Source organism: Camelus bactrianus, chromosome 1, assembly GCF_048773025.1.
Source record: "Camelus bactrianus isolate YW-2024 breed Bactrian camel chromosome 1, ASM4877302v1, whole genome shotgun sequence".
Classification (NCBI taxonomy): domain Eukaryota; kingdom Metazoa; phylum Chordata; class Mammalia; order Artiodactyla; family Camelidae; genus Camelus; species Camelus bactrianus.
In genome coordinates this window covers 7889703-7917359 of record NC_133539.1, presented here as the reverse complement: position 1 = coordinate 7917359, position 27657 = coordinate 7889703, and the positions used below count along the sequence as shown (strand labels likewise).

Below are 27657 nucleotides of genomic sequence, written 5' to 3'. Positions count from 1 at the left end.
AGATTTCGTCTGGCTGCAGTGAAGGCAGTGGCATTTGAAGTGGCATGTGATTGAACGATGAAGCTCCTCCAGTTTTTCTGCTCAGTGTCCACGTAGCAGTTGAGGGGAGCCATGCTGCTCAGATGCCTTTTTGTTTATGCACAATGATTCTGAAACTGAACAGATTTCATGGTTTAACAGTTTTATGCCTTAGAGATTTTTGTTTTTACCAGAGCAGATCTCTTCCTTGAAAGTATTAGAGCTATTTTATTCTTAAATTGATAGAAACTAGGGATTTGTTTGAACCTTGAAATTATTGCCTTCTATCAGGTGTGGTAAAATTATACAGTTAGGAAAAATTTAAGGTTAATTCCAATCTAAGTGAAAATTAATGGAGTGGACATAGTGATTATTAAAAAAGTTTTACTCAAACAGATATTTGTGCACCAGTGTTCATAATAGTGTTAATCACAATACCCAAAATGTGGAAACAACCCAAGTATCCATTCACGGATGAATGGATAAACAAAATGAAGTATATACATGCAGTGGAATATTATTCAGCCTTTAAAAGGAATGAAATTCTGATACTGCTGTAATGTAGGTGAACCTTGAAAACATTGTGTTAAGGGGAATAAGCCAGTCCAAACAGACAATGTTGTAAGATTCCACTTATCTGGAATACCCAGTAGTCGAGTCCATAGAGACAGAAGGTGGAATGATGGGGTTACCAGGGGGTGTGGGGGAGGAAGAAATGGGATTTAGTGCTTAGTGGGGACAGAGTCTGAGTTTGGGAACATGAAAATGTTCTGGAGGTAGTAGTGGTGGTGGTTGTCCAACAGCACAAATATACTGAGAGCTCTTATACCTTAAAAATGTTTAAAATGGTAAATTTTGTTAAGTATATTTTAACCAAAATAAATTTTTATAACAAGTAAAAGAAATCTCATACTCAGGATGGTGAACAAAAAGCTGGACCTTAGAATCAGAGCTGTATTACCCCAGAGTGAGAAAACTGACCGAGATGATCTTTAGTGGTTTTTGTAGCTCTGCCAGCCTTGGAGGAGAACTCCCCACTCAGGGCTCCTCCCTGAAAGGGCCTCTGGCACAGGGTAGCCCTCTGCAGAAATGTCCACGCTGGGAAGGCCTTTGGGGCTTCTGACCACTCAGTTATACTCAGGGCTCTAGTCCCCTTTCTTCAGTCCTGTGTTAATTGAAAAGTATGTGCATCCAAGGTGGGGAGTCCTGAATAGTGAAACTGTCCCCGCCCCTGGTCAGCCTGTGTCCTAGCTAGGGAAAGAAGATAAGCCAGCCTAAAAATGAACACTGCGAGGCCACGATTATGGAACCAGCGAAGTGCTTAAGGAATCGGACATCAAATGGGCACAGGCACCTTCACCGCAGCTGTCGGACGTCTGCCCCCAGGGCTCCCAGTGCCTGGTGGTCTTGTCGCCTTTTGCTCCTGAACGTGACTGTGAAAGTGATGAGCCCTGAGGAGAGGGGCCAGGTGGAGGAGCCATCAGATCTGGAGTGGATTTTCATTTATGAGTCTGAGCAAGTCTCAGGGGTCGGGAAATGGACCTTCCTCGCTGCTGTTCAATCCCCACAGATGGCATTCTGGCCGCAGCCCCAGGGGAGCTGGCCCTGCGACAGCTTTATATACAGAGCAGGCGCTTCTTGGTTTTGCTCCTTCACGTTTGAATTTTTACATGTATCTGCAGTTCCTGGGCTAAAAAAAAAAATCTAGACGTGGTCTGGCTGACTAGCTTTTGGCTGTTCCCATAACAAAATGACATTTTGTGGTTAGTATAGTTAATTGGCTCAACTTCTGTAACTTCTATAAATAGCCTTTTACAAGCAAGGAGGGGGAAAAAATTGTGTTTTGGAAACCTATTTCTAAGTAGTTCCAGCCATGTGGGATTTTGGAAAGTTGTCTGGGCTGGGTTTGAGGGAATTCCTGGAGCTAAGAATTAGAATTTTGTATCATTTCCTGTCTGTAGCTCGTCCTGAGGTCTACTTTGGCCACCAACTTTGTGTTTGGGGAGGTTCCGTTACGATGCCAACACTTCCCTAAATACTTGTTAAGATTCTGGAGCGGGAAGTAGGTAAACATGAAGGAGTGGCTCTGGGACCTCATAGGGTACATTTGTCTTTGTTTCACCTGGGAAATACTTTCACGTCTGTTATTATATTTGAAAGACTCTTTGGCTGAAAACCTTTGCTTTGTTAGGACACAGAATCTGTTTCGCTTCTGTATTTAAATTCTTTTTTAGCCTCATTTCCTACCAGCTGGGATTAATTGGCTTTGCTTTAATTTTCAGAAATCGCCCCTCGTGGATGTCCCTGTGTTGCAGTTTTGCTTTGCTTTCATCCAAAGGTAATGCAGAGACATTTCTCAGTTAGAGGTGCTATTATAATATTATAAATACTTACTCTGATTGTGTGTCTTGATTACTGGAGAGCCTTAGTTCAGAAAGGATCTGAGTGGAGTCCTGATTTCCTCCCGAGGCATGGGAATGCCCTGATGATCTTACTTTTCCTTCATCAGAGATCTAATCTGACATTTTAAAGTCCACGTGCTGAAAGTTGAACTCTTGATGTCAGCAAAGCTTGATATGAGGCCTGGTAAATTCGAGAAGAAACAATTTGCGTTAAGTTGATACCCAAAAAAGGGGAGGAGTACTTTAAAGACCTCATTTAGAAAAAGGAGAAGTGATTATTTTTGGTCCTGTCCTCAGTTTTTTCCCCGTGTTTTCTGCTGGGTGTCTTCTGCTTGGGGTTACTGAGCTGAGTGTCCAGGAGCAGCCGTCTCCGCTATGGGACGAAGTGAAGCGGGTCCCCAGGCAGCACTTCTCTGCGGGGGAGGGGAAGCTTGGCTGGGCCTCCTTGAGATCCTGCAGGAGCCTGTCCCCAGTGCAGTCCCAGGCCCCGGGGCGCTGGCTGCTGCGGGGAGCCTCGACATCCTCACGTATCTCAGGAGTTTCACAATAAATAAATTTGGCAACCAGCGGCGAGCTCCTTGGTTAACAAGTTCACGTTGCGCAGGGAGATAAAAGGAGGGTCATAGTGCCTGGAGTCCCTGGGTCTGAGGTGGAGTTCAGACCAGCTGTTCACCCTTCACCACAAGCAGCATTGTAGTTCTTTCTCTAGGCGTTGACGATGAGTCGGTCACATCCCTCCTCGTGGTAACTAACGCATATTGTAACATGAGCAGGCGCCGGTTACAGTGGCCTCAGTGATGCCTGGGCCTTCCCAGCAGCTGCAGGAGCTGCATCCCCCTTTTATGGATGTCACTCAGCAGGCAGTAAATCAGGGACCAGGACTGAACCTGGGACCTTTGGCTGTGGCTCAGCTGCGGCCTCTCTCTGTAGCAGCAATCCAGAGTCAGCCTCATTCCCCGCGAGCCCTGACCTGACAGCTACTGAGGATCAGCTGCTGGTGGGTGACCCCTGATGTAGCCCTTTGCGACCTTCTGATGGCTGACTCTGTTACCAACAATGTTGGAGAGGCCGAATGTTGGAACCAGACAGGCCCAGAGAGCAGACAGCCTAGTACGAGGCTTTACTTTATAGACGGGGAAACCAGGAGCATCTGACCTGTCAGCAGCAGAGTATCACATCTCCAGACTCCAGGTTCTTGCCAGAATTCCAAAACTTAGCTTGTGTGTATTACAATTTTAAAAAGACCTAACAGGTCAGGGAGATGGGCCATCTTCCCTTATGCTTTCCAACCACCTGGGTCTAAAATGTGCTTATAAACAAACATTTTGCTTTGACCTATTCGTGGTTGGATTTTTTTTTTCTGTTTTTCTTTTTAAATAGGCTCCCAGTAATAGCCTTGCAAGAGAACTTTCCTTCGCTACTGGGTGTGTTAAAGGAGTCTGTGCAGTTGAATCTTGCCCCCCCTGGGTATTTTCTGCTTCTCAGGTATGATGTCGCAGCACTCACGTTACTGCATTTTTCTGCTGGAACGTACTCTTATTTCTGCAGCATTCTCAAGTCTGAAGCTGCTTGTCTCTCAACAGCATGCTGAACGACTTCGTAACAAGAACTCCCAACCTGGAGAACAAGAAAGATCAAAAAGACCTGCAGGTCTGTATGTGCAAGTTTGGCAGATTGTTACTGTTCCATTGGCAGAACCAGATCTTAAATTTGCGTTTGTTCCCATGTCTGACTTCCTCCGTTACTGTCTTTTCTGGGCTCAGCAGACTCGGGCCAGGCTCTCCTGCTGAAGGTTCTCGTGTTAGACTTGAGTGATCCACCGTAGAATTCACAGGGTGCCCTCTCCCACCCTGCTATACGCAAATGTGGGTGGAGCTTACTCTTCAGCATAGTTGGAATAGTAAATCTATCTTTATACACAGATTTCTTTCCTTATAACCTCCCCCCACTTTTTAAAGCAATATATACTCATAGGAAACTTCAAAAACGCTGAAAAATTAAAGTAAAACTCACCCAGTTGAGAAGGAAAATCTTCTCCATTGAGTAGAATACCAACTAAGAAGCAGAAGTCGTGATGGAGCTGAAAAATCACTATCTTGCAACCGTTGTAGTCATTGAGTGAGGAGCTTTTTGAGTCAGTCTTTAAACTGAGGGGTGTTGTTTATGGCTTTGGTGATATTACTGCTAATTGCTGTGATCCCGGCATTTGTGAAAGGTCTGTCCAATTCTTGATTCCGAACCACCAGTGTTCTGTGTAAAGCCAGTGACTCCTTTGGCTCAGCTGGTGGAGAAGAAAGCCTTCGCAAGGTGCAGGCGCTGCCCCAGCACTTGGGTACCACTTCCCAAACTAGCCTGGCAAGCACCCCCTTTTATGGCCAGCTGCCAACCGTGGCCCCTTTCCCTTCAGTCCATCTGGGCGGAGTTTGGCCACGGGCACCACCTCCACCGGTGCAGCTGGTGCACCTTGCCTCTGTCCCTGTCGGCAGGGGGCCAGGCAGCACCCTACTTCCACCCCGTGGTGTCCCAGCCTCAACAGACTCCTTCCTCCCTTTTCGAGACACCCTAACTTCCTCCCCATCCACTTACTGCACTTGAAGTGGGAGCTCCGCTAAGTCCTCAACCCCTTTTCTTGATCTTCCTCGCTGCCATCGTCCACATCAGGCCTCTGCCCGGGCTTACTGCGGGCACCCTCCGGCTCACCCTCCTTGCCTCTGGCAGGCAGACGTGCTCCTGCTTCATGCCTGGTCACAACTGCTGGGCTCGTGGTGGAAGTCAGGATTGTTCTGTTCTCAGACGTCAAGGACGTCCAGCCACTCTGAGCTGGTGATGTTGAGGATACTGACTGGAGAAACCCGCTCAGTGTTTCCACCTCTGACCCAGCTACTTGACCACGTGATTTCCTGATTATTCTCCTGACACAGATGACGCCTCACCCCACCCTCATGCAGTCAGTTTAATTTATTCAGTTTTGTCTCTTGTTGTATTACTGCAGGGTACATTGCTAGCAAGAACCCATGGTCCTAAAGAAACCAGAAATCTAATCTGCCAAGTGCGTTGTGCGGCTGTGACTTCCTGTGTCTGTTTTACCCACACGGGCCATATGGTAGCCGTGGGCCACGTGTGGCTGTTGAGCTCGAAATGTGGCTTGTCTGGGCTGCATGTGCAGGAAGTGTGACATGCACATCGGATTTCAAAGACTTAGCACAAAAAAGTGCTGAATCTCACTAATAATTTTTATACTGATTATGTGGTGAGAATATTCTGGACCTACTGGGTTAAATGTTATGAACTTGTTCCTTGGAATGTGGCCCCTGGAGAACTTGGTATTACCTATATGGCTCACAGATGTGGCTTGCCTTGTATTTCTATTGGATGGGGCAGTTTTGGGCACTTAGGATTCTTGTCCTTAACTAACTCCCTTTCCCCTTCCTCCCGATTCCTCTCAGGAAGTCACTCAGAAAATTCTAGAAGCTGTCGGGAACATTGCTGGCTCTTCCTTGGAACAAACCAGCTGGCTAAGCAGAAACCTGGAAGTGAAGGCCCAGCCTCAGATCTCTCTAGAAGAATCTGACGCTGAGGAAGATTTTCACGGTAGGTGTAGACGGGTCAGAAAGTAATGGTGCTGCCAGCTCGTGGGTCTGGTCTGCCTTGAACATAACTGGTTTTACTTCCTACAACATGAGTTGTACATATAATAAGCAGTAGGATTCCACTGGAAGTGTCCCAAGTGGCTCATTGCCACCGTGTTAAGCCCTCACTGAACCCAGATGGGGGCCCAAGAAAGTAACTTCCCAAGATAATTTGCTTGGACTCAGTGATAGAAATCTGTGTGGGGTAAAGAATAGGAGAATGTGTGTTTTTCTTTTTGTGGCTCTGTGGAAAGAAAACTTAGTAAACCAGCAAGCTGTCATCAGGCACGTGATGTTATGTTTCGTTTCTGGCCAACACACCCCAGCCTCTCGGTGGTCCTGGTGTTCCGTCATGCCCGGGACATGAGGAGTTTGTAATAGGCATCATGCGGAGTAGGCTCCCCCAGGCTTATTGTTAGTTACAGCTTCCTAGGAAGATGGTCGGGAGACCCTCGGAGGGGACGCATCTGTTTACTCCGAGGACCGCTGATCAGCCAGGTACCCTTGAGTCTGGATTAAATGCAGCAGTGTGGGCTGTTCATTGCCAGAGCCCTAAGGACCCCAGAGGAATCTATCAGTCAAGCCAGTCTCAGGCTATTAGACCTGCTGTGTCAAGGGGGAAGCTTGACAGAGGCACAGGGGTGTCTCAGTGGGGACATTTGGGGAAGTATTTATAGGGTTGTGGGGCCTTGGCCAAGTTGTTTGTGGCAGATCTTTCAAGGTGGGGACCTGGGTGAGACTGAGTGATAAAATAGCTTTGCGAAACCTTTTGGCTCAAGTACGTGAGAAGCCCAGGCATCAATGCCTGGCTTTCGGCATAGCAGGAACCAGGCGTTCAGATGAGGTTTATCAAGTCTCATATGAAGATTCTGGATGGCTCTTCTTGGGCCTGCAGCTGACCCAGGGGAGGGCGGGAAGAGGGCTGGTGCCCCGGAGCCACGAGGAATGGACTTCCACCCGGGAAGGGCTGCTCTTCCCAGGAGAAGGAAGGATGCTGTGGTTCCCCCGTCCATTACTTCCGCCGCATTCACTTGAGAGCTGGTTTTGTGGCTTACTTAAGAAAAATAATTACACTTTACTCTGTAATGAAGATCCTACAACTAATGTGCTATCATTTGCTAACTTAAACCAACAGTTATGCTTTCTCGGGCTGCTGTGGTTATGGTTACAGTTGTGGTTCTAGGGAAAGAGAACATCTCCTTGGCTAATCGGTCTTTAGTTGTTTCTGTCGTGTGTACTGCTGTGTGAATTACACTGCCGCTCCACCCCCAGTGTGGCTGCGCTGTGTTGAGTCAGGTGGTATCGGGCCTGGCTTTTGTGCAGTAATTGAGTTTAAGCTCCAGGCAATACTATTGTAAAATAATTAGCTGATTTTTATTTTAAAAAAGAAATCATAGACTTCCAAAGCTAGAGATGCTTTTGGGCTTCTCAATAAGACTGACTTAGCAAATTACAGAGTACCAGAAGGGTCTCTGGATCGTAACTGTATTTCGTGTTGGTCTTGAATAAACTGAGCATGCATGTTGGCCATATAAGGCATGAAACAGGATGAGGCTTCCAATGCTGCGTTTTCCTCCGCTGAGAGTTTTTATGCCGGCAGTGGATGTGCAAGGTCTTCCTGTATCTGTGTGTCTGGCGTGGGCCACGCCCTGTGTTCTAGGTGCTGGTGCTGCAGCAGCAAACACAGTAAGCGGGGCCTCTGCTCTTGTGGGGCTGGCACGGAAGGTGACAGTCCAAAGTAAAGTAACAAAGGTACCTTTCAACTCTTCTGAGAATCCAAAATCACTCCAAAATGAAAGTTTTTTAATGGCCAAAAGAAAAATAAATTACCAAGAGAATTTCAGGTGCTTCTTAGTACTGTGAGGAAAATCAGAGTACTGTTACAGGGGTGACTGGGGTTGGGGGGGTACTGTAGGTGTCCCCAAGGAAGTGACAGTTGTGCTGAGAAATGAAAGATAAGAGGGCAGCCATGTGAAGACCTGGAGGAGATGGAAAGTCCTTGAGGTGGGAGTGGGCTGAGACCAAGAACCTCAAGACCAGCTTGCCTGGAGCCTAATGAGCAGTCATCCAAGGTCAGGGGGAGCGGGAGGCTGAAGGCTGTCGGGCGTGATACAGAGTGTGCTTAAGAGCTTGGTTGTCTGCCCACTGCTGCAGAAACCCATTAAAGTGTTTGGAGCAGTAACAGGATCTTCTTGAGTATTTAGAAAGCATCAGTTTGGCTGCTGGGAGCCATACGGGCTCTGGCAAATGAGAGCAGAAACTGGGAGTCCTTTGCAAGGATTTCGTGGTGCTTTGGGCAAGAGATGATGTTGACCTGGAGGCGGGGGCGATGGAAAAAGGTGGACTGATTTAAGTGCAGGGTCAGCAGAACTTGCTGATGGATTGGACGTAGTAGTTACAAAAAAGTAATCAAGGGTGACTTTGGTTTTTGGTTTAAACAATTTATTGAGGTGGAGAAGACCGAAGCAAGAACATTATGAAGAGGAAACTCAAGGGTGGGTTTGCAAGTGTTAAATTTTGAAATGTCTGGGAAGGTACCAGGAAAGGTCACTGGGGTAGAGGAAAACCCAAGAGAACACAGAGTTATGGAAACTATGGAGAAGAGAGTGTTTCAAGAAGGTGGGTGGAGGAAACCAGCAGAAGCCTGCTGAGAAGTGAGATAAGGACAGATACTGGATTTGACAAGATGGAAATCATTGCGGGTGGGAAGACGTGGTTGGAGTAGGTGGAGGAGAGGATGGCGATGAGGAAGAGGAGACGATGGATGTTGATAACTTAGTGTCAATAGGATAGTAATGAAGTAGTGCTAAGGGCCAAAGAATATCTTTCACTTGGTTTATTTTTCAGTTGGTGTATAGCAAAGCATGTTTGTATGGTGATGAAACAGTACATCAGAGAGGAAGAAATTAATACCAAAGAGAGAAAGAATAGTTAGAAAGCGAAGTCTTAGACAGTCCTAGGGCCAGGATTAATATCATAAATGGAATTACAGTTCTTTGACAGGAGCCAGGAACATGTCTATCAAAACAGGACACATGGTAGAGAAGACAGACATAAATGTTCTAGATTAATAGCTCATGGTGGTCAAACTGAGGGAGTTCCTACTGGTTTACATTCATTTTCTCAATGAAATGTGGGGTGAGGTTACCAGCTGAGAAGGGACAGGTACTGGTGGTTATCAAGAGGGGAGGTGAAAGAATTATGCTGGAGAGTGGGAAAGCCAGCCTGCCCCGAGGGAATGGGTAGGGTTATCTAGTAACATCAGGCCCTTTTTGAGATTCAGCGTCATGAGGTCAAGTGAGATCTGTTTCATAGTGGTTTGGTTTCTTCCAGAGCATTTAGCTACGCAGAACTCCATGGGCAATTGTTGGGTTTAGCCAGCTTTGCGTTTTCCTAGGTGAGTGCTTCAGTGGGAGAGAGAAGCAAAATGAGTTGAGGATGTTTGAAGGTGGACAATAGACCGTGCGTGTGGGTGGGGTGGGGGAGGAATGAAGACTTGAGGGAGTCAGTGGGTTGTTAAGGTGGTGAACTCAAGAGCTTAGAGGCCTGTACAAGGATTCAGGAAATTGTCAGAGCAGGGTTCAAGGAGTAAGTGAGCAGGAAAGATAAGATGTGGTTACAGTAGGATGCTGGAAATGGAGGCTTTGGGAATCGGTGAGGTCAAGGGTGCGATGATGACAGTGGGTGGCTGAGCTGGAGCAAAATAAAAGATGGTCGGAAGGGAAAAGGTTAAGGGGCCCAGAGGCCAGGGTGTTAGACGAATCGTCCAAGGGGTTGTTGAAGTTCCAAGAATGATGATGAGAAGTGGGGAGGAAGACAGCGAGTTGGTGCTCATTTATTTGAGCACAGTACTGAGATGCTTCGTTGCTGAAAGTGAACACATTAACAGAGAGGAACACGTAACATATACTTCATACATAATCAGTGTGAACGGTGGGGTTCATGACTCACGTTCATGTGATGTCTCAGGGGCAGAAATGATGAAAACACAGATGCCTCTTTCTATCAGCAGGTGCCGCTGCCGCCGCTTCAGCAATGGTGTCCGCGTCTGCCCCTTCGGTGTACAGTGTGCAAGCCCTCTCCCTCCTGGCAGAGGTAAATACACATCTGACTTGTCACCCCTTACGGAGGTAAGTCTCTGCAAAGGCGTTCATTCTCAGGTGCAGGGCGCACTGGCTGCACCGTCCCAGGTGAGCGCGTAGGTCAGTCTTGGCCTCTCACTGCACCGTGGAGTTTTCTCGTTAGGCTGTAGATACCCCGAGGACTGAATTTTGTACTGCCAGCTGGCTTGAGGAGATTTCTGTTTTCTGGCCATCCTTCCCTTTTAGGTTCTGGCAACTCTCCTGGACATGGTTTATCGAAGCGATGAGAAAGAGAAGGCAGTGCCGTTGATCTCGCGTCTGCTTTACTACGTTTTCCCGTACTTGCGCAACCACAGGTAGCTCTGCCTTCTCCGGGGTACGCCGCCCACATGTGGAAAGAGAGGTTACGGGAAATGCATCCAGCGCGTTTCCTCGCACAGCCTCTGACCTTGACCCTTTCCCCTTCGCACCCCATTCAGCGCCTACAACGCCCCCAGCTTCCGGGCCGGAGCCCAGCTGCTGAGTTCTCTGAGCGGTTATGCCTATACAAAACGGGCCTGGAAAAAAGAAGTCCTGGATTTATTCTTGGACCCTGCCTTCTTTCAGATGGACACTTCTTGTGTGCAGTAAGAAATGCTGTCCTGATAAAAACGTGCCCTGCATCGTTGGAAAAGTGTGTGGGGTTTCTGTAATCAGTTCTCACACCCGAAATGGGAGCAGAGCTAGCCTCAACCCAAGTCATAGGCCATCACTCGCATGTTAACTGTGTAGTCCTGGGAGAGGAATCCAAGCTTTAATGCCTCGTTTTTCTAGTCAAGAGGAGAGTTTCAAATAAGAGCATATTATCCCTAAAGAGCATGATCTGGAGTTCCAGTTGTCCTCAGTCTAGAACTACTTTATCTTGTAATCACAAATACTTGACCAATGTTAAGATGACAGGGCCTACTGGTGACACTGCCATGCCCTTATCCCACTTCTTGGCTTATGCTCCTTGAGTCCTGACTGAGTCCTTGTGGCTGGCCAGGCTCTGCACGGGCAGCGGAAATCCAGGCTGTTACAGCTGCAAGACGAATTTCCTGTGCCTTTTTCTTGGGAGGTCAACAAAACTATGTGTAACTCTGCCCCTGGCTTGTCTGAACACTCCTGTATTCATGGCAGGATAGAAGGTGGAGACTGGTCAGCTTTTCTGTACAGCCTGAGAGTTTGCCTACCACCCCCAGAGCCCACGGCTCTCACCCTGTGATGCTGTTGCCCTGGCGGGGAGCCCATTGAAAACTAGTGGTCTTTGTCTCCACGACCCCCGCTTCTTTCCATCCACACAAGTGCATGGACATCACCTGTGTGAACATATTTAAGGGCAGCCCTTGCAAAAGCCAAAGTACCTTGACACTTGGTGTTTTCTGTTGTGGTGAGCTCTGTCATTCATTCCCTAGGTTAAGGTTATAAATGAAAAGTCTTTTCTTAGCTTTTCCTTATATAAAAACTATTCATTCGTTTCACTAACTTTTCAGAAAGCAGTTTTTAATAGATCTTATAGGAACATCTTCTTTTCTTGAAGCTTTTAATCAGACTGTCACCTTTTGCATATTTAACTAATTTTGCTTTTATTTAATATCCAGTTGGAAGTCCATTATTGACCATCTTCTGACTCATGAGAAAACAATGTTTAAAGATTTAATGAGTAAGTTCTTCTATGTTACGTGCACATAAGTCACACTTTGAAGGACCGATGCTTTTGGCCATAGCTTTTGCTGCGCATTTCAGATCCCTGCTCACACCTTTTACGATGCCGTCTCAGCCGCAGGCTGCAATATGATGTACGTGATTTGCCAGCAGTAAATTGATGCGCCTTCCTAGTTCCAGTCTGTTGGCAAGAATGCCTTTAACAACATTTTCTACAGTGTCATGGTGGAGAAATGCTTTGGAAAAGTAATGAAAAGTTGACCATAATTTGTTAGGAGTTCTTTCCTGAACCTTATATCCTTTTCAAATACCAAATCATTAAGTGTTATGAAAGTAATAAGTCCTTTTATAAATGTGAATATCTGAATAATAATAACTACATGCCCTTACTCCATCAAGATTGTGATTTTTCACCAGGGAAGGTAGGAATTACACCAGTACAAATTTCCAGTCACTTACCTCTCATTGTAGTTTTCTCACTAAAGGGAACGTGTTTGCTCTATTTCTTCTAGACATGCAGAGCAGTTCTTTAAAACTGTTCTCCAGTTTTGAGCAGAAAGCCATGCTGCTAAAGCGCCAGGCTTTTGCTGTCTTCAGTGGAGAGCTTGATCAGTACCACCTTTACCTTCCTCTGATCCAAGGTAAGAAGGCCAGCCCCTCCCCCCCAGCCCACCCCCGACACACACACAGGTCCAGAGGGGATGAGAAGGCTGGCCCACAGCGTGTTTTGGCAGAATGGTTGGATGTAAAATGAGGAGTCAGCAGGTGTGAATGTAGAACTTAGGAAATATATCAGTAAATCTGAAACTTCATTTTAAAAATCAGTTATTGCGGGGGAAGTGTATAGCTCAGGTGGTAGAGTTCATGCGTAACATGCTTAACATGCTTAACATTCAATCCCCAGTACCTCCATCAAAAAAAAAAATTAAATAAGTAAACCTGATTAATTCCCCTGCCTCCCCAAAAAGAAACTTTAAAAAATCAGTTATTATATATAAGGCCATTAGTTTCTATAGGTAGTTTTTTAAAGTCTGGGATTTGATACAACATTGTAAACTGACTATACTTCAGTAAATATATATGTATCCAAAAACAAAGTCTAGCAGTACTTTCTCAGCACTGCTTCTCCTCGATTCCTCCAGCAGCCCAGACACTTTGAGTTTTCAATACTGAGTGAGGCTGATGAAGGAGCAGGATTTTGGAGAAGTACCTCACTTTTCCTTGGCAGCCTTTTCTCTTCTTCATACTCATGTTATTCCTTGTCTGCTTCAAAAAGGAATGATTGTGGATAATGGTACATGATTTTGGAGGTTTTTTTTTTCCTCCTGATAAAATGTTGAGAGGGCAGAGTGAACATTGTGTTTTAATTCTCAAATAGGAATGTGTTTTCCTTAAGACTCATAGCCTGAATGGAATATAATAAACAAATAATCTTTCAAGATTTGTATTAAATATCATAAAGACTAGTGTAAGAGATAGTTTTAAAAATATTAGAATTACGGTATAAATCCTTTTTGAGGGGTCAGTTTATTAAGGTATAATTTATATACAGTAAAAATCACCTTTCTGGTTTATACAGTTCTGTGAATTTTGATAAACACATATAGTCATATAACCACCACTGCAGTCAAAGTACAGAACATTTCCATCACCCCAGAAAGTTCCCTTTTGCCCCTCCGAAGTCAGCTCCTCCCATGACCCCCTGACCCCGTCAATCACTAAATCTGATTTTGTTCGTATAGTTTCATCTTTCCCAGAATGTCCTATACATGTGATTAGACGGTGTGTAGCCTTTGAGCCTGGCTTCTTTGACTTGCATGATGTATTTGAGAGTCGTTCTTTTGTATTATCAATAGCTTATTCCTTTTTATTACCACTTATTTGTAGTATTCCGTTGTGTGGTCTGTTTACCAGTTCACCAATGGAAGGGTATTCAGGTTGTTTCCACACAGAATTATGTCACAGATCTCTTACCCTGCTCTCTTAAAAACTGTAACTGACAGTTTACAAATCACTTGCCTCTGTATTGTCATTGTCCCCAGGATTGTTGATAGGCCCAGCCACTGAGGTCCTGGGGTGACAGAATTCAGAGTGTTCTCTGACAGTCTTGGGATGTTGGCCCCATAGAGCAATGACGCCCAAGTCAAGGGAGCAGATGCATCCAGAAGCTTATAAGTTGCACACCCTCGTAAATAGTTCAGGCCTAATCAGAAGAGGCAGGAATGGGGAACGTCTGCCATTTCTCCTCTGGGATTCCATCTAGGGTCCTTTTCCCCTGATTGACAGCGCCATCAAGTGGCCCCAAGGAGGTCAATCGATGAGCACAGGGTGAGGAAGTGAGCAGCTCCGTACACCTTGCCTTATAGTGACAAAGATTTTACATTGATCCCAAAAGAAGCTGTAAATAAGGTTAAAGCAGTTATTACTTTTTTAAAGGAGTGGGAGGACAACAAAATGCTGCTTGTCTAGGATGAAAGGAGGACAGGTATCACTGCCCCCCAACAAAGGCCCCTGATGAGGGGATCAGAAAGGTCTAGAGGCAGCGCTCTGTTCCCTTTAAGCTGGATGAGTGTAGCTCATTCCAGCTCCACTGGGGTACTTGCCATCTTTTATGTCTTCCTCATTGTCCTTGTATTAGCTCCATTTTTACATCAGGATTCTGATCCTCAGAGAGATTAGTACCTGCCCCTCTGGCTCCCAGCGATAGGCTGTGGTCCTCAGTAGGTGCCCTTCGAGACAGGTGGAGCAAGGGGACGACTCTAGTTCTACAGGTGGGAAACAGACTCGGTGAGATTGAGCGGCCAGCCTAAGCGAGGTTCCACAACCTTGACGGTGGTACGTGGATGCTGGCTCAGGGCTTTTCCAGCTCTGTGCTCACAAGGACTCCTTAAGCCTGTAAGGTTTATCACTCAGCTAAGAAAGGAATATTAGAGATTGAGGAAAACTAGAGCTTCTGAAATAGATCATCTTAGCTGAAGAATGATCTCATGAAGTTAGCTTTTATTTGAAGCATCAATATAAAATATGCCCTATGTGTGCCAACCACTTTTTTTAATACTCTATTTTGAAATAGATTAAGACTCACAAGAAGTTGCACAAATAGTACCTCATGTTCCTGTTAACTATTCCTCCAGCTTCCCCTGTGATCTCATCTCATATAAACCTAGTCCATCATCAAAACCAGCAAGTCGACGTGGGAATATTACCATAACCCAACTAGAGACTTTTTCAGATTTCACCAGTTTCTGCACGTACTCTTTTTGTGTTCGTGTGTATGTCTAGTTCTGTGAACATATACAAATTCTTGCAGCCAGCACCACATCCAGGATAGAGAACTCACTACAGAACAACTCCCTCAAGTCACTCCTGCTTTATATAGTCACACCCTCCACCAACCCTAAACCCTGGAATCTGCTCATCTGTTCCCCATCACTTTAATTTTGTCACTTTGATAATATCCTGTAAATGGAATCATATAGTATGTCACCTTTGGAAATTAGCTTTTTTCATTTAGTACAATGCCTTCGAGAACCATCCCAAGGCAAGTGGGGTACATTCATGGATGTATCAAGAGTTTGATCCTTTTTAATGAGTAATAGTGCTCCATTTTATGCATGTACCACAGTTCATTTATCCATTTACCTGATGGACATTTGGGTTGTTCCAGTTTTTGGTTATTGCAAAGAAAGCCTCCATGATAAATCATTCATGTACCATTATTGTGTGGACATAAGGTGTCATTTCTCTAGGATGAATACACAAGAGTTTGATTACTGCGTCGTATGGTAAATGTGTGGTTAACTTTACAAGAAACTGCCAGACTGGTTTTCAGAGTGGATGTGCCATTTTGCATTCCCACTTACACAATAATTGAAGTGTCATTACCCCTTTGCTGTCTGTAGGGTCTGCAGAGATTTCCCTTCTTTCATCCCTGATATTGGTAATTTGCCTTCTCTCTTTTTTGGTCAGTCTTTCTAGAGATTTATCAATTTTATTCTTCCTTTCAAATAATTAGATTTTAGTTTGATTGATTTTTCTCTATTTTTGTTTTGTTTGCAATTTCATTTATTTCTGCTCTTTATTATGTCCTTCTTTGTACTTGTTTGGGGTTTATTTTGTACTTTTTCTAGTCTCTTGAGGTACAGGCGTAGATTATAGATCTGAGTGCTTTCTTATTCTATAATGTAAGCATCTAGTGCGGTAAATTTCCCTCTCAGCAGTACTTCAACTATATCCCACAAAATCTGATATTATATTTTAACTTTTTCATTTATGTATATTTATTTTTATTTCCTTTGATACTTCCTCTTTAGCCCATATCTTATTTAGAAGTTTGTTAATTTCCAAGTGTTTCCAGTTATCTTTCTGTTATTAATTTCTAGTTGAGTCTGTTATGGTCAGAGAACATTCTTCGTACGATTTAAATTTGTTGAAGTTACATTATATCGTAGATCATAAAACAGCCTTGGTGAATGTTCGATGAGCCCTTAATGAGGGGTGTTCTGCTGCTGCTGTTGAGTGGAGTGTTCTGCAAGTGTTGATTAGATCCTGTTAGTTGATGGTATTGCTCAGTTCTTCTGTATCCATACTGACTTTTTTCTTATGCGTGCTATCAGTTATGGGATAGGGATGTTGAAGTTCAACTATACTTGTCAGTACTTACTCTGGTTGAGTTCCTTCAGTTCTTACTTCATGTATTTTACACCTCTGTTGTTTGGAGCATAAACATATAAAAATATTATAGCACAGGGAAATATATACAAGATCTTGTGGTAGGTAGCTTACAGCGAAAAAAAATGTGACAATGAATATATGTATGTTCATGTATAACTGAAAAATTGTGCTCTACACTGGAATTTGACACAACATTGTAAAATGACTATAACTCAATAAAAAAAAGTTTAAAAAAAAGAGGAAAAAAAATTTAATATTATTAATATATCTTCTTGTTGAATTGACCTTACCACTATGTAATGTCCCTCTTTGACCCTGGTACTTTTCTTTGCTCTGAAGTCTATTTTGTTTTGTATTAATAGAGCCACTCCAGTTTTCTTAAAATTTTTGCATAGTGTATCTTTTTCCATTCTTTTACCGTAAACCTACCTATATCATTACATCTGAAGTGAGTTCTGTGTAAGATAGCATATAATTGGGTCATTCCTTTAATCCGTTCTAACAATTGCTCTCTTTTAATTAGTATGTTGAGACAGTTTGCCTATAATGTAATTATTGCCATGTCAGGATTTATTAATGCCTTTTTATTTATTTTCTGTTTGTTCCTTGTTTTTCACTCCTGTTTCCCTCTTCCTATTTTCCTGAGGTTACTTTCACGTTTTTTCAGCATTCCATTTTGATTTACTTGAAGTGGTTCTGGGGTATATCTCTTTATATAGTTTTTTGCTGTGGTTGCTCTAGAGATTACAGTAAACATAAAATGTACATACTTACGGTGATCTACTAGTATCAACATTTTACCACCGTTTTGGATGCTTTTCTCTTCTCCCATATGATAGTTGTCTGAAATACTACCTTTATTTATGCTGGGAACCTCAAGTGGTAGTGATACACTTTTTGCTTTCACTGTCCAACATAATTTAAATACTCAAGAGGAAAGAATATTATTTTTACTTGTGTATTTACCCTTTCTGTTGCTCTTTAGTCATTCCCCATTTTTCATGTGTCCTACTGTTATTTCTTTTCAGTCTGAATAACATCATTTTGCTGTTCTTTTAGTGCAAAGCCACGGGCAACAACTTTTCTTAGTTTTCCTTCATTGAGACTTCTTTCCCACCCTTATTCATCTTGTTTTGGTTTTGTTTTTTTCCTCTCACCTTCATTCTGGAAGGATGTTTTCACAGAAAATAGAAAATTCCGGGTTGAAGTTCTTTTCTGTTAGCACTTGAAAAATGGCTGCTACTTTTTGACTCTGTAGTTTCTAAAGAGAAATCTGCTACCATTTGAATTATTGTCCCTTTTAGGTCATGTATAATTTCCCTCTGCTCTCAAAAATTTTTCTTTGTCTTTAGTTTCCATAAGTTTGATTATGTGACTGAACATGATTTCTTTGATTTTACCCTCTTTAGAGTTCACTTAGCTTCTTGTATTTGTAGATGTATGTCTTTCACCAGCTTTGGAAAGTTTGCAGTCATTTTTTTTTTCAAACGTTTTTTCCAACCTTTACTCTTTTTACTCTCCTTCTGGGACATTGGTGCACAAATGTTAGATCTTTTGTTGTCCCACTGGCCCACGAGACTGTTCATTTCTTTTTTCTGATGTTTTTCTCTCTCCTTTGTTCAGTTTGAGTAATTTCTGTTGATTCTGTCTTCAGTTTCCCTCTTCTCTGTCATCTCCATTCTGCTGTTGAGCTCATCAGTAAGTTTTTCCATCTTGGTGATTCTATTTTTTAGTTTTAAAATTTCTATTAACTTTTCTTTGTATCTTCTATTTCTTTGCTGACAGTTTCTATTTTTCACATGTTTCAAGTGTCCATAATTGATTATTGAAGTATTTTTAGATAGCAGCTTTAAAATCCTTTTCTAATAATTCCAACTTCTGTATTATCTCTGCATTGGTGTCTTTTGGGTATCTTTTCTCATTCAAGTTGAGACTTTTTTCGGCATTCCAAGTTATTCTTTTCAATTGCCTAGGCTGGGATAAAATTAAAAATTAAATTAAAAAAAATTTAAAAAACCCAGGGAACCCACTTCCAGGTCATTCCTTAAGTTCTAAGGAGCCTACCTAGTCCTGCCACCTTTCCTTCACCTGTTTTCTGATACTGGTTTATGTCTTTTGTCCAAGGTTTTTTGGTCCATTTCTTTGCAGTCAGAAAAACAGGATGTAACATACTTACTCCATCTAGTCCAGAAGCACAAACCACTCTTTAAAAAATGCCAACTTGTTTGTCAAATACCTGAGCTATGCATGCTCTTTCATTTGGTCAGAGTACTTTTAAAGGGAGAAATAAAAACCCACTTAAATACCTCAAATAAAGAGAAGTTCGTTACCAGTGTGCTACAGTGAATCTTCACTAGCATGACTGTAGTTCAGCTGTTTGCTATAGCAATTTGTTATGTTCCTAAGAAACCTCAGATTATGGGGAGGGGGACATCACAGTTCTGCAAACAGTTATTTCAGTGGAGAAGTGAGGAAATCTGTTAGGGACTAGAGTTTAACCCATTTTTTAAAAATTTTTTATTCAAGTGTAGTGGATTTACAATATTAGTTTCAGGTGTACAGCAAAGTGATTCAGTTATACATATGCATACGTATACTATAACTTTTTTATTCCTGCAGGAATTCAAGTTTTTGCCATGGCCATCAAATCTAAACTTTACTGAATATTTCTATTTTATTCGCTCACTCCATTTGCCACTCCTCACCCCCGAAATATAGTGTCATCTGGCAACCAGTCTATGCTGTCTTATAGTTGCATCACTCACCAAGGACTGTCTTTGGTTTCTGTGTCTTGTTTCATATTCTTAGAAGAACATTCACTTGATCATTGATCATCCAGTGGATCTCTGGCTTGAGTCAGAAGCATGTGCCTTTCTACTCAGTTGTAGCAGAAGAATCAGAGTCACTTGGTTCACTTCCTTTAAACAAAGGCCATGAACTGCTGCCCCTCACAAAGAAGCAGGCTGGGGGCAAACAAGGGGCACAGAACCATTCTCCCACACCCATTTCACGTACAGGGCTGTTGTCAGATGTTGAAGCAATTGCAGTTTTGTTTTTCCTCTTTGTCGAATGAGAAACTCCAAACTGCCTATGTGTGTGACATCTCTAAAATCTTCTTCCCTTAGAACGCCTGACAGACAATCTCAGAGTTGGACGGACATCCCTAGTTGCTGCTCAGATGTTTCTTTTTTTCAGAGTTTTGCTGCTAAGAATATCTCCTCAACATTTGACTTCACTGTGGCCAATAATGGTCTCTGAATTGGTAAGTACGACTATTTTACTCTTGAAAGCAAAGATGGAGCTTTTAAAAATGCTTCCTCAGCAATAATATATTATTTAATACATATCTAATTTTATCTGCAGAACTTTTAATCAAGTTTGTAGCACATAGCTCTTGGTTAAATAGAGATATTTTATCCTTTAATCATACTTGATCTCTCAACTATCCATTATTTCAAATAATTTGTACTGTTTGATATTATTTGCTATTTTAAACTTTTTTTCCACTTTTATTGAGGTATGTGACATACAGCACTGTATTAGTTTAAGGTGTACAACATAGTGATTTGACTGAAACATCATGAAATGATTACCACAATAAGTTCAGTTAACATCCATCATCTCATATAGATACACAAAGAAAAAAACAAGAAAAAAATTTTTTTCCTCGTGATGACAGCTCTAAACTTTCGTATATAACCTACGGCAGTGTTACCTATAGTCCTCATGCTGTATGTTACATCCCTAGTATTTATTTATAACTCAGGTTTGTACCTTCTGACCACTCTAATCCAGTTTCCCTCCCCTTACCCCCTGCCTCTGGTAACCACAAATCTAACCTCTTTTTCTATGAGTTTAGTTTCATTTTGGTTTGGTTTTGTTTTTCAGATTCCAATTATAAGTGAGATGTGTACCGTTTTCATCTTTCTCTTCTGACTTATTTCACTTAGTGTAATGCCCTTAAGGTCCTTCTATGTTGTTGCAAATGGCAGGATTCCTCCTTTTTAATAGCTGAATAATATTCCACTGTATACATATACAACAATTTCCTTATCCATTCATCTGTCCATGGACAGTTAGGTTGTTTCCATGTCTTAGCTATTGGAAATAATGCTGCAGTAAACATGGGGGTGCAGATATCTCTTTGACAGTATTTTCATTTCCTTTGGGTATATTCCCCAAAGTAGAATTGCTGGATCATATAGTAGTTGTATTTTTAATCCTTTGAGGAACCTTCATACTGTTTTCCATAGTGGCTGCACCAGTTTACAATCCTACCAACAGTGCACAAGGGTTCCCTTTTCTCCACATCCTCACCAACATTTGTAATCTCTTTTTGATGACTGCAGCTCTAACAGGTGTGAGGTGATAGCTCATTGTGGGATTTAAAAAAAATTTTTTTAATTGAAGTATGGTTGATATACATTGTTTCAGGTGTACAGCAAAGTGATTCGGTTATATATATATATTCTTTTGTGGATTTTTTCCATTATAGGTTATTACAAGATTCATTGTAGTTTTCATTTGCATTTTTCTCATGATTAGTGATATTGAGCATTTTTTCATGTACCTATTGGCCATTCATATATTGTCTTTGTGAAAGTGTCTATTAAGGTCCTTTGCCCATTTTTTAGTTGGATTATTTGCTTTTTTTTTTTTTTTGCTATTGAGTTGTATGAGTTTTTTAAAAATACATTTTGGATAGTATCCTCTTATCAGATATGGTTTGCTAATATTTTTCACCCATTTCATAGGCTGTCTTTTCATTTTGTTGATTGTTTCTTTTGCTTTATTTGCTATTTTTATGGACATACAAATTTTGAACATTAAAGTACGTTTAATCTCTCTCAAATAGTAACTTCACTTTTTTTTTTAAGGTTCATACATTCATACAGCTTGAAGAAGATCTGAAGGAGGATGAATCATTGAGGTAAGTAGTGCAAGGGTCTGTGCACGTATGTGAGGTTAATGGGCATCACTGTATGACGTAGATTAATAATGCTAAACAGTATTTTTTCGAAGTATATGTGAGGGGTCAGTTGCTATTCTGAACATTGCTTGAAAGGAAAACCTTCTTAGGGGACGTTGCAAAGGCAAATGGGTTCCAGAAGATGTGAGTGAATTTATAACAAGAGTTTCTTTGCAAATTTATAGAAACAGCAACAAAATCAACAGAATGAAAGTTTCAGTCTCTGATGGAAATGGGCCCTCGGTGGGGGAGATACCCCCGAGTGAACTCATCTTATATTTATCAGCTTGCAAATTCTTGGACACAGCACTTTCTTTTCCACCTGACAAGATGCCATTATTTCAAATGTAAGTGTGTGTGTGTGTGTGTGTGTAGGTAGTTTTTGCTACTGGGGGCTTATAAAACACTCACCCGCTGGTGGTCCTCATTGCATTTGTGTAGGTTTTTTTGTCTGTTTGTTTTTAATTAAATAAATTGAACACACTGTCTCCAATTCACTCTGTCCTTGTTGGCTCACATTTCCTGTAGGCTTAACACAGCTGCTCATATGTTTAATTTCATGCCTGGCCCCAGATGCCACTTCTCTCTGTCCTGTCCCCCAAAAGAGAGCAATCATGTAGAAAGGTTTGTGGTTAGAAACACTAAGTGAAAGAAGCCAATCTGAAACAGCTGCATACTGTATGATTCCAATTATTTGATGTTCTGTAAAAAGCAAAACTGTGGAGACAGTAAACAGATCAGTGCATGCCAGGGGTGAGGAGAGAGGGAAGCTGAGCAGAGAGGATTTTTAGGGCCATGAAACTACTCTGTATGATACTATAATGTGGCTACATATCATTACACATTTGTCCAAACCCAGAGAATGCACAATGCCAAGAGTGAACCCCAAGGTAAAGTAATAGTGATAGGTGATGAGTCAGTGTCAGTTCATTGATTGTAACCAATGTACTGGTTGGAGGTGTTAAAAGTTGGAGAGGCTGTGCATGGCAGAGGGGAGCAGGGGCATATGGGAAACCTCTGTACTTTCTGCTCAGTTTTACTACGACCTGCTCTAAAAAGTGTTTTGGTTTTTTTTTTGAAATGAGTTCTGATGTACATGAATATGCATAGCAGCATTATTCATAACAGGCAAAAAGTAGAAAAAACCTAAATGTCCATCAGTTGACAGATGGATAAATAACATGTGATATACAGTGAAAGATTCCACAATAGAAAGAAATGAAGTACTGACATGTGCTGCACCATGGATGAACCTTGACAGTATAATGAAAGAAGCCAGTCACAAACAGCCACATGCTGTGTGATTCCACTTACATGAAATGTCCAGAATAAAAAATCTGTACAGACAGAAGATAGATTAGTGGTTGCCCAGACAAAGGGGTGTAGTGGATTGAATGGCTTGATAGCTAAAGGGAGCAGGGATTCTATTTGGGGTTATGAAAATATCCTAAAATTGATTATGGTGATGGATATACAATTCTGTGAACATACCAAAAAACTTTTGAACTGTACACTTTAAATGGGTGAATTGCATGGTATGTGAATTACATCTCAATAAAACTATTTAAAAATCTTTAAGTGGGCTCTGAGCCAGCATGCCTGATGTTGGATTTTTTTCCTCCAGTTATAGGTGGGCATTTGTTCCTGAAGTGGACACGGAGGGCCCTGCCTTCTCATCAGATCTAGAGGAGAATCACCAAGAATGTAAACCCCACACTGTCCGGATTCTCGAACTTCTAAAATTAAAATACGGGGTAAATGTTTTCTCTTTTAAAATGGATACTTGTGGCAGAGGGGAGAAGGGCTGAGCAGTGAGTGAAGTACTCCATACTCCATTTGATTTCAATGACTTTGAACAGTTTTCAAAATGTCTTCTTATCTGAGTGTTCAAACTGGGAGGTGTTCATAAATTCCATCTTGGTTTCGTCATTTGTATGTGACTTTGTCATCCCAGTTGCTAGGAGGTAAAGCTTCCTGGGTGACAGTGTCACATAGAAGTAGTCAGGCGCACAGAATCCCTGTGTTACTTGGAGGCTGGACCGGCAGGAGGGGTGGGCAGGGGCCCTGGTCAGGGGACTTGGGGCAAATCCTGGTGGAATACGGCAGCTGAAGACCTGGGATTTGAGTTCACACTGCTGCCAGCAGTGCTGATGGTGACTTTTCATGAAGGGCCTGTCCCAAGCTTTTGCTGCCTGCACGTGCTCCACGTGCCTCTCTAACTCTTAGCAAGGCTGAGTGATTGTTGTGTTTTTCGCAGGAAATCGGCAGTTCGGATGAGATGACCATGAAGAGCGAACTCCCTCTTCTGTGCCAGCATTCTCTTTCCAGCATTAGGCAATTGATACCGTTCTTCAAGACACTAAATTGTGCTTTTAAAACCCAAAATAAACTGCCTGCTGACACCCAAGGCCCTCCACTCATAGAGTTCCCCATCGCAGACGGCCCAAAGGTCCTGAAACAACTGGAAGAATGTGTTGAATGTGATTTTTTGGAACATCTGGAATGTTAACCTTGTAAGACAGAATGTATTTAATCCACTTACTGCTGCTTCGATGAAAACCAGGATAATATTCCAGACAAGAAAGGAGCCAGGATATACTGCTGTTAAACAAGTCTATTTCAATTTTGAAAGTGAATTTCAGATAATTTTCTGGTGGGCAACAAAACACGCCTCCCTGAATGCCTTGTAATACATTTAGATCTAATTTTATGTTTCTTCCTCAATTTATGTAAAGAAAATAAAATTAATATATCATCTAACGGTGGCATAAAATTTGTAATATGGAGTAAAAGGCGAAGAGAGTGAAGAGTTGTTTTCTTTGTTGATGTAGATAGATGGGTCTGTGTGTATGCATTTCTCTGAAAGTGTAAACCTATTGAATATTATTTTTTTAACTTGTCATACATGTCCCTTTAAGCATTTATATTGGTACTGCATTTTTTAATGAAAATACATTATTTTCTGAAAATACTAATTGCCCGTGACCATTGACTATTCAGCAGAGGCGAGAGTTGAAGATATCTCAGTGTATTTAACCCTCGCCTACTAAAAGCACGTGTTTGCTCTGTTCTGCTGGGTAAGAAAGACACAGTTTTCAAACCTCTGACAGCTGTAACCTTAGTTGTGTACCAGAATGTGCCTTGCCAGCACTCTCCATTTAACATAAATCAATCAGCGTGGTCACGGAGCCGTTAAGGCCCGGAACTACTATCAGGGAAGTTCACTCTTTGGACTCCTCCTTATTACTCTGTCCTTCTGGGATCTCTTCAAGCGTTTTGCAGCCATCGCTGTTCATTAAAATAATCCATTCCTCGGCACAGACTCCTCCAGGCTGACAGCATGTCTTCCCATTCTTTTCAAGCCTCTGTCTTACGCCAACCACCCTATTTAGAATCCCGCCTGGCGCCCGTCCTCCGCGGGGGGTGCTCACTTTGCACCAGTGCGCGGGGCTTACCTGCCAGACCTGCCTGCCTCATGTCCGCTTTTCAGCCACCAGGGCCATAAAATCACTTTCCAGGTCAGATGATGCGTACTGTCCTAACGTGTGCTCTCAGATCCATCCTCTTTTAGACGGGGTGTTTGGGAATTTGACCAACATTACAGGTTAAGTTTCTCCTCACATCCTCTTGCTTATTAGTATGTGTGCAGCGCAGAAGCAGTTTGTGTCACTAGCCCCCATATAGGATTCGGGCAGCACAGAACCACTTGGTTCCCTAAATAAGGGCTAAAAATCAGAGTCAAAAAGCACTAAATACACGGGTATTCATACAAATGTATGTTAAAAATTAGGTGGAAACTGTTGGTTTTGTACATAGAGGGTATCTTTAAAATCATTTGCAGGTTTGGTCACTAAAATGTTAAATCTTGAAATGTAGAATTATAAATTGTATGTAACTTATATGAGGACTTCCCCATAATTCAGATTGTAAGGAGATAACCATATGCTGATTCATAGTTAACATCAGGGTGGGTGCATACAGTCACCTATCAAAATTAACAAAACTAATAGCTTATTTATATCGTCAGTAGATATTATGCTACAAAAGGTAGTTCTTGTATCTGTCCTTAGGTTTACAAAGTTTGTTTTTCATTTTTTTTCTCTCCAGTATCTAAAACAACTTAATGGTCTCTGTCAATGCCATATGTAATTTAATCTTTATTCATTAAACAGAAATCTTGAAAGGGATTCAACAATACATGTTTACCACAGAGCACTAAAAAAGTCTTATTGGGGAGAAGGGTGTAATTCAGCGGTAGAGTACATGTTCAGCATGCACGAGGTCCTGGGCTCAATCCCAAGTACTCACGTTGGAAAAAAAAAAACCTAACAATAAATAAATAAATAGACCTAATGCCCCCCCCCATATAAATGTGATGGACGTCTAAATCCCTTGTCAGCATACATACTACAGTGCTTGAGGGCACAGGCTCTGAAGTCAGTTTGCCTAGATTGACTCTTCAGCATTCCCCACTTGCTAGGCTGGGCAAATCCTGTGTGTCTCAGTTTTCTCATCTATAAAATGGAAATATCAATGGTAACTACCTTAGAGTCGGAGCAACTAACCACCCCTGTGCTACCTCTGTGGTCTGTATAAAGTTTTGATCGTGCACCCATCAGTAAAAATGAAACTTGTGCCCACCCCTCAGTGTCGCCAAGCCTGTGTGTTACATTAATTAACCTGAGTACTAACATATTGTGTGTTCTACAAAAGAGAAAATGGAGGTTTTTTAAGTATGAGGAAAAACAAAATTAGCAATTCTTTTTTTGTTCTTCCCAGTGGAGACCCTTCTGTACCCCACTTTGAAGACAATGCCTCTGACTCAGTTCCTCCCAGAAGAAGTTAAGCCAGATGTCCAGCCCAGGGACCAAAGTGCCACTGTTCTGAGGGCAGAGCATTGGGACTGGTGTTCTGACAAAGCAGAGCTTTTAACACACAGCTGCAGGACGTGTGGTGGGAACGGGGTTTGCATGTGTGGTCCTTCCCACTGCAGTGCTTCCCAGGGCCAGGCGTGGTGCTGCGTGTGTCACGTGCCTGATTTCCTAACCCCCTTAGGAGGCAGGGACTGTTACTCAATTCTATAAAATCAGCAGAGCCAGGAACCGAAACCCAGGTTTGTCTTGCTCTAGAACGTGACATTCTCAACCGCGGTGCGGAGAAAGTGAAACAGGAAAACCCCGAGAGGGCTGCTGCTCTTTCATGATGTGAAGAAGAGTTTCGGTGCTACCCCACCCAGTGGGCTTCCTGCCAAGCCAGCTTATCCTGGAGCACAGCACAGAGGTGGCGGCTCCTGGCTCTCGAGGAGTGGTGAGGTGTGTTTCAAAGGAGATAAGCCTTATTTTCCAGTATTTGTGTTATGCCCAGTTAATTTACAAATAGAAGTAACTAGGTTCATGGAAATAGTTGATGAAGCCTGTCGTTAAAAGTTTTGAACAACAACTTGGGAGACCAGGCAGGATCTGGCCTTTGGAATTAAATGCTCTGATGTAGGACTATGCCTTCTACCAGGTATTACTTGCATTTTCATAGGGCACACAAAGTGATGAACATGCAAAAGTAAAACCATCAAAGAAGAGAATACTGTGCATATGGACGTGGGCCAGTGAAGGAATCCACCCATTCCTTAGTAAGGGGCAACTGAACCTTGTGAGAATCACCACAGTAGTGTCTTATCATGCTTACATATTTTGTTAGATTGTGTAGTAATCATTCCACAACTTGTATTCCATCATCTTCAACTGGACTTTGTGCTGTCTCTGAAGTTCAGAGCAAAGAGACCCCTTCACGCGTTTTTTGGAATGCTTATGAGGACCCTGCAGTTAGAAACCTGTCAGTTGTGATTAGAATCCAGCAAAGCAACATTTAACAGGGGTCCCCACTCCTGCATGTGAACAGACTTATCCAGAGAGCTTGCTACCTTGCAGAATGCCTAGCCTCCTCTCCAGAGAGTTTGGATCAGTAGACAGGGTAACACTGGGAATCTGTGTGTATAATAAATTGTTTTTCATGCCAGTGCTTCCCGGACCACTTGGAGAAACATGAGTTCGCAGAGCAACGCATTCACAAAGATGACAGTTCTTACGTGATCGAGGAGGAAGCCCTTGAGGCTAAAGCTTGTCTGGTTCTCATCCTATACAGGTAGCTCTTTCCAAGTGGTTCTCCATCTAAATCAAATAAGCCCACCTTTAAACCAAGGGGGG

The 27657-nt window shown here is 42.5% G+C and overlaps 1 protein-coding gene across 5 annotated transcripts in view; it reads left to right on the top strand.

The window, feature by feature from the left end:
- DOP1B (DOP1 leucine zipper like protein B) overlaps positions 1-24357 on the top strand; it is a 95992-nt gene extending 71635 nt beyond the window's left edge. For 2 of the 5 annotated variants that reach the window (XM_074357702.1, XM_074357818.1), the window contains 14 exons: positions 2301-2356; positions 3801-3905; positions 4004-4070; positions 5867-6011; positions 10059-10144; positions 10378-10487; positions 10611-10757; positions 11751-11812; positions 12327-12455; positions 19614-19750; positions 21366-21418; positions 21643-21804; positions 23082-23211; positions 23715-24357. In XM_074357702.1, the coding sequence (XP_074213803.1) occupies positions 2301-2356; positions 3801-3905; positions 4004-4070; positions 5867-6011; positions 10059-10144; positions 10378-10487; positions 10611-10757; positions 11751-11812; positions 12327-12455; positions 19614-19750; positions 21366-21418; positions 21643-21804; positions 23082-23211; positions 23715-23966 (1641 nt within the window). In that variant the 3' untranslated portion in view covers positions 23967-24357. Of the gene's footprint in view, positions 1-2300; positions 2357-3800; positions 4071-5866; positions 6012-10058; positions 10145-10377; positions 10488-10610; positions 10758-11750; positions 11813-12326; positions 12456-19613; positions 19751-21365; positions 21419-21642; positions 21805-23081; positions 23212-23714 lie in introns of those variants that run through there. The other 3 variants (XM_074357761.1, XR_012504089.1, XR_012504095.1) reach the window with 3 other exon arrangements.
- The last annotated feature ends 3300 nt before the right edge of the window (positions 24358-27657 follow it).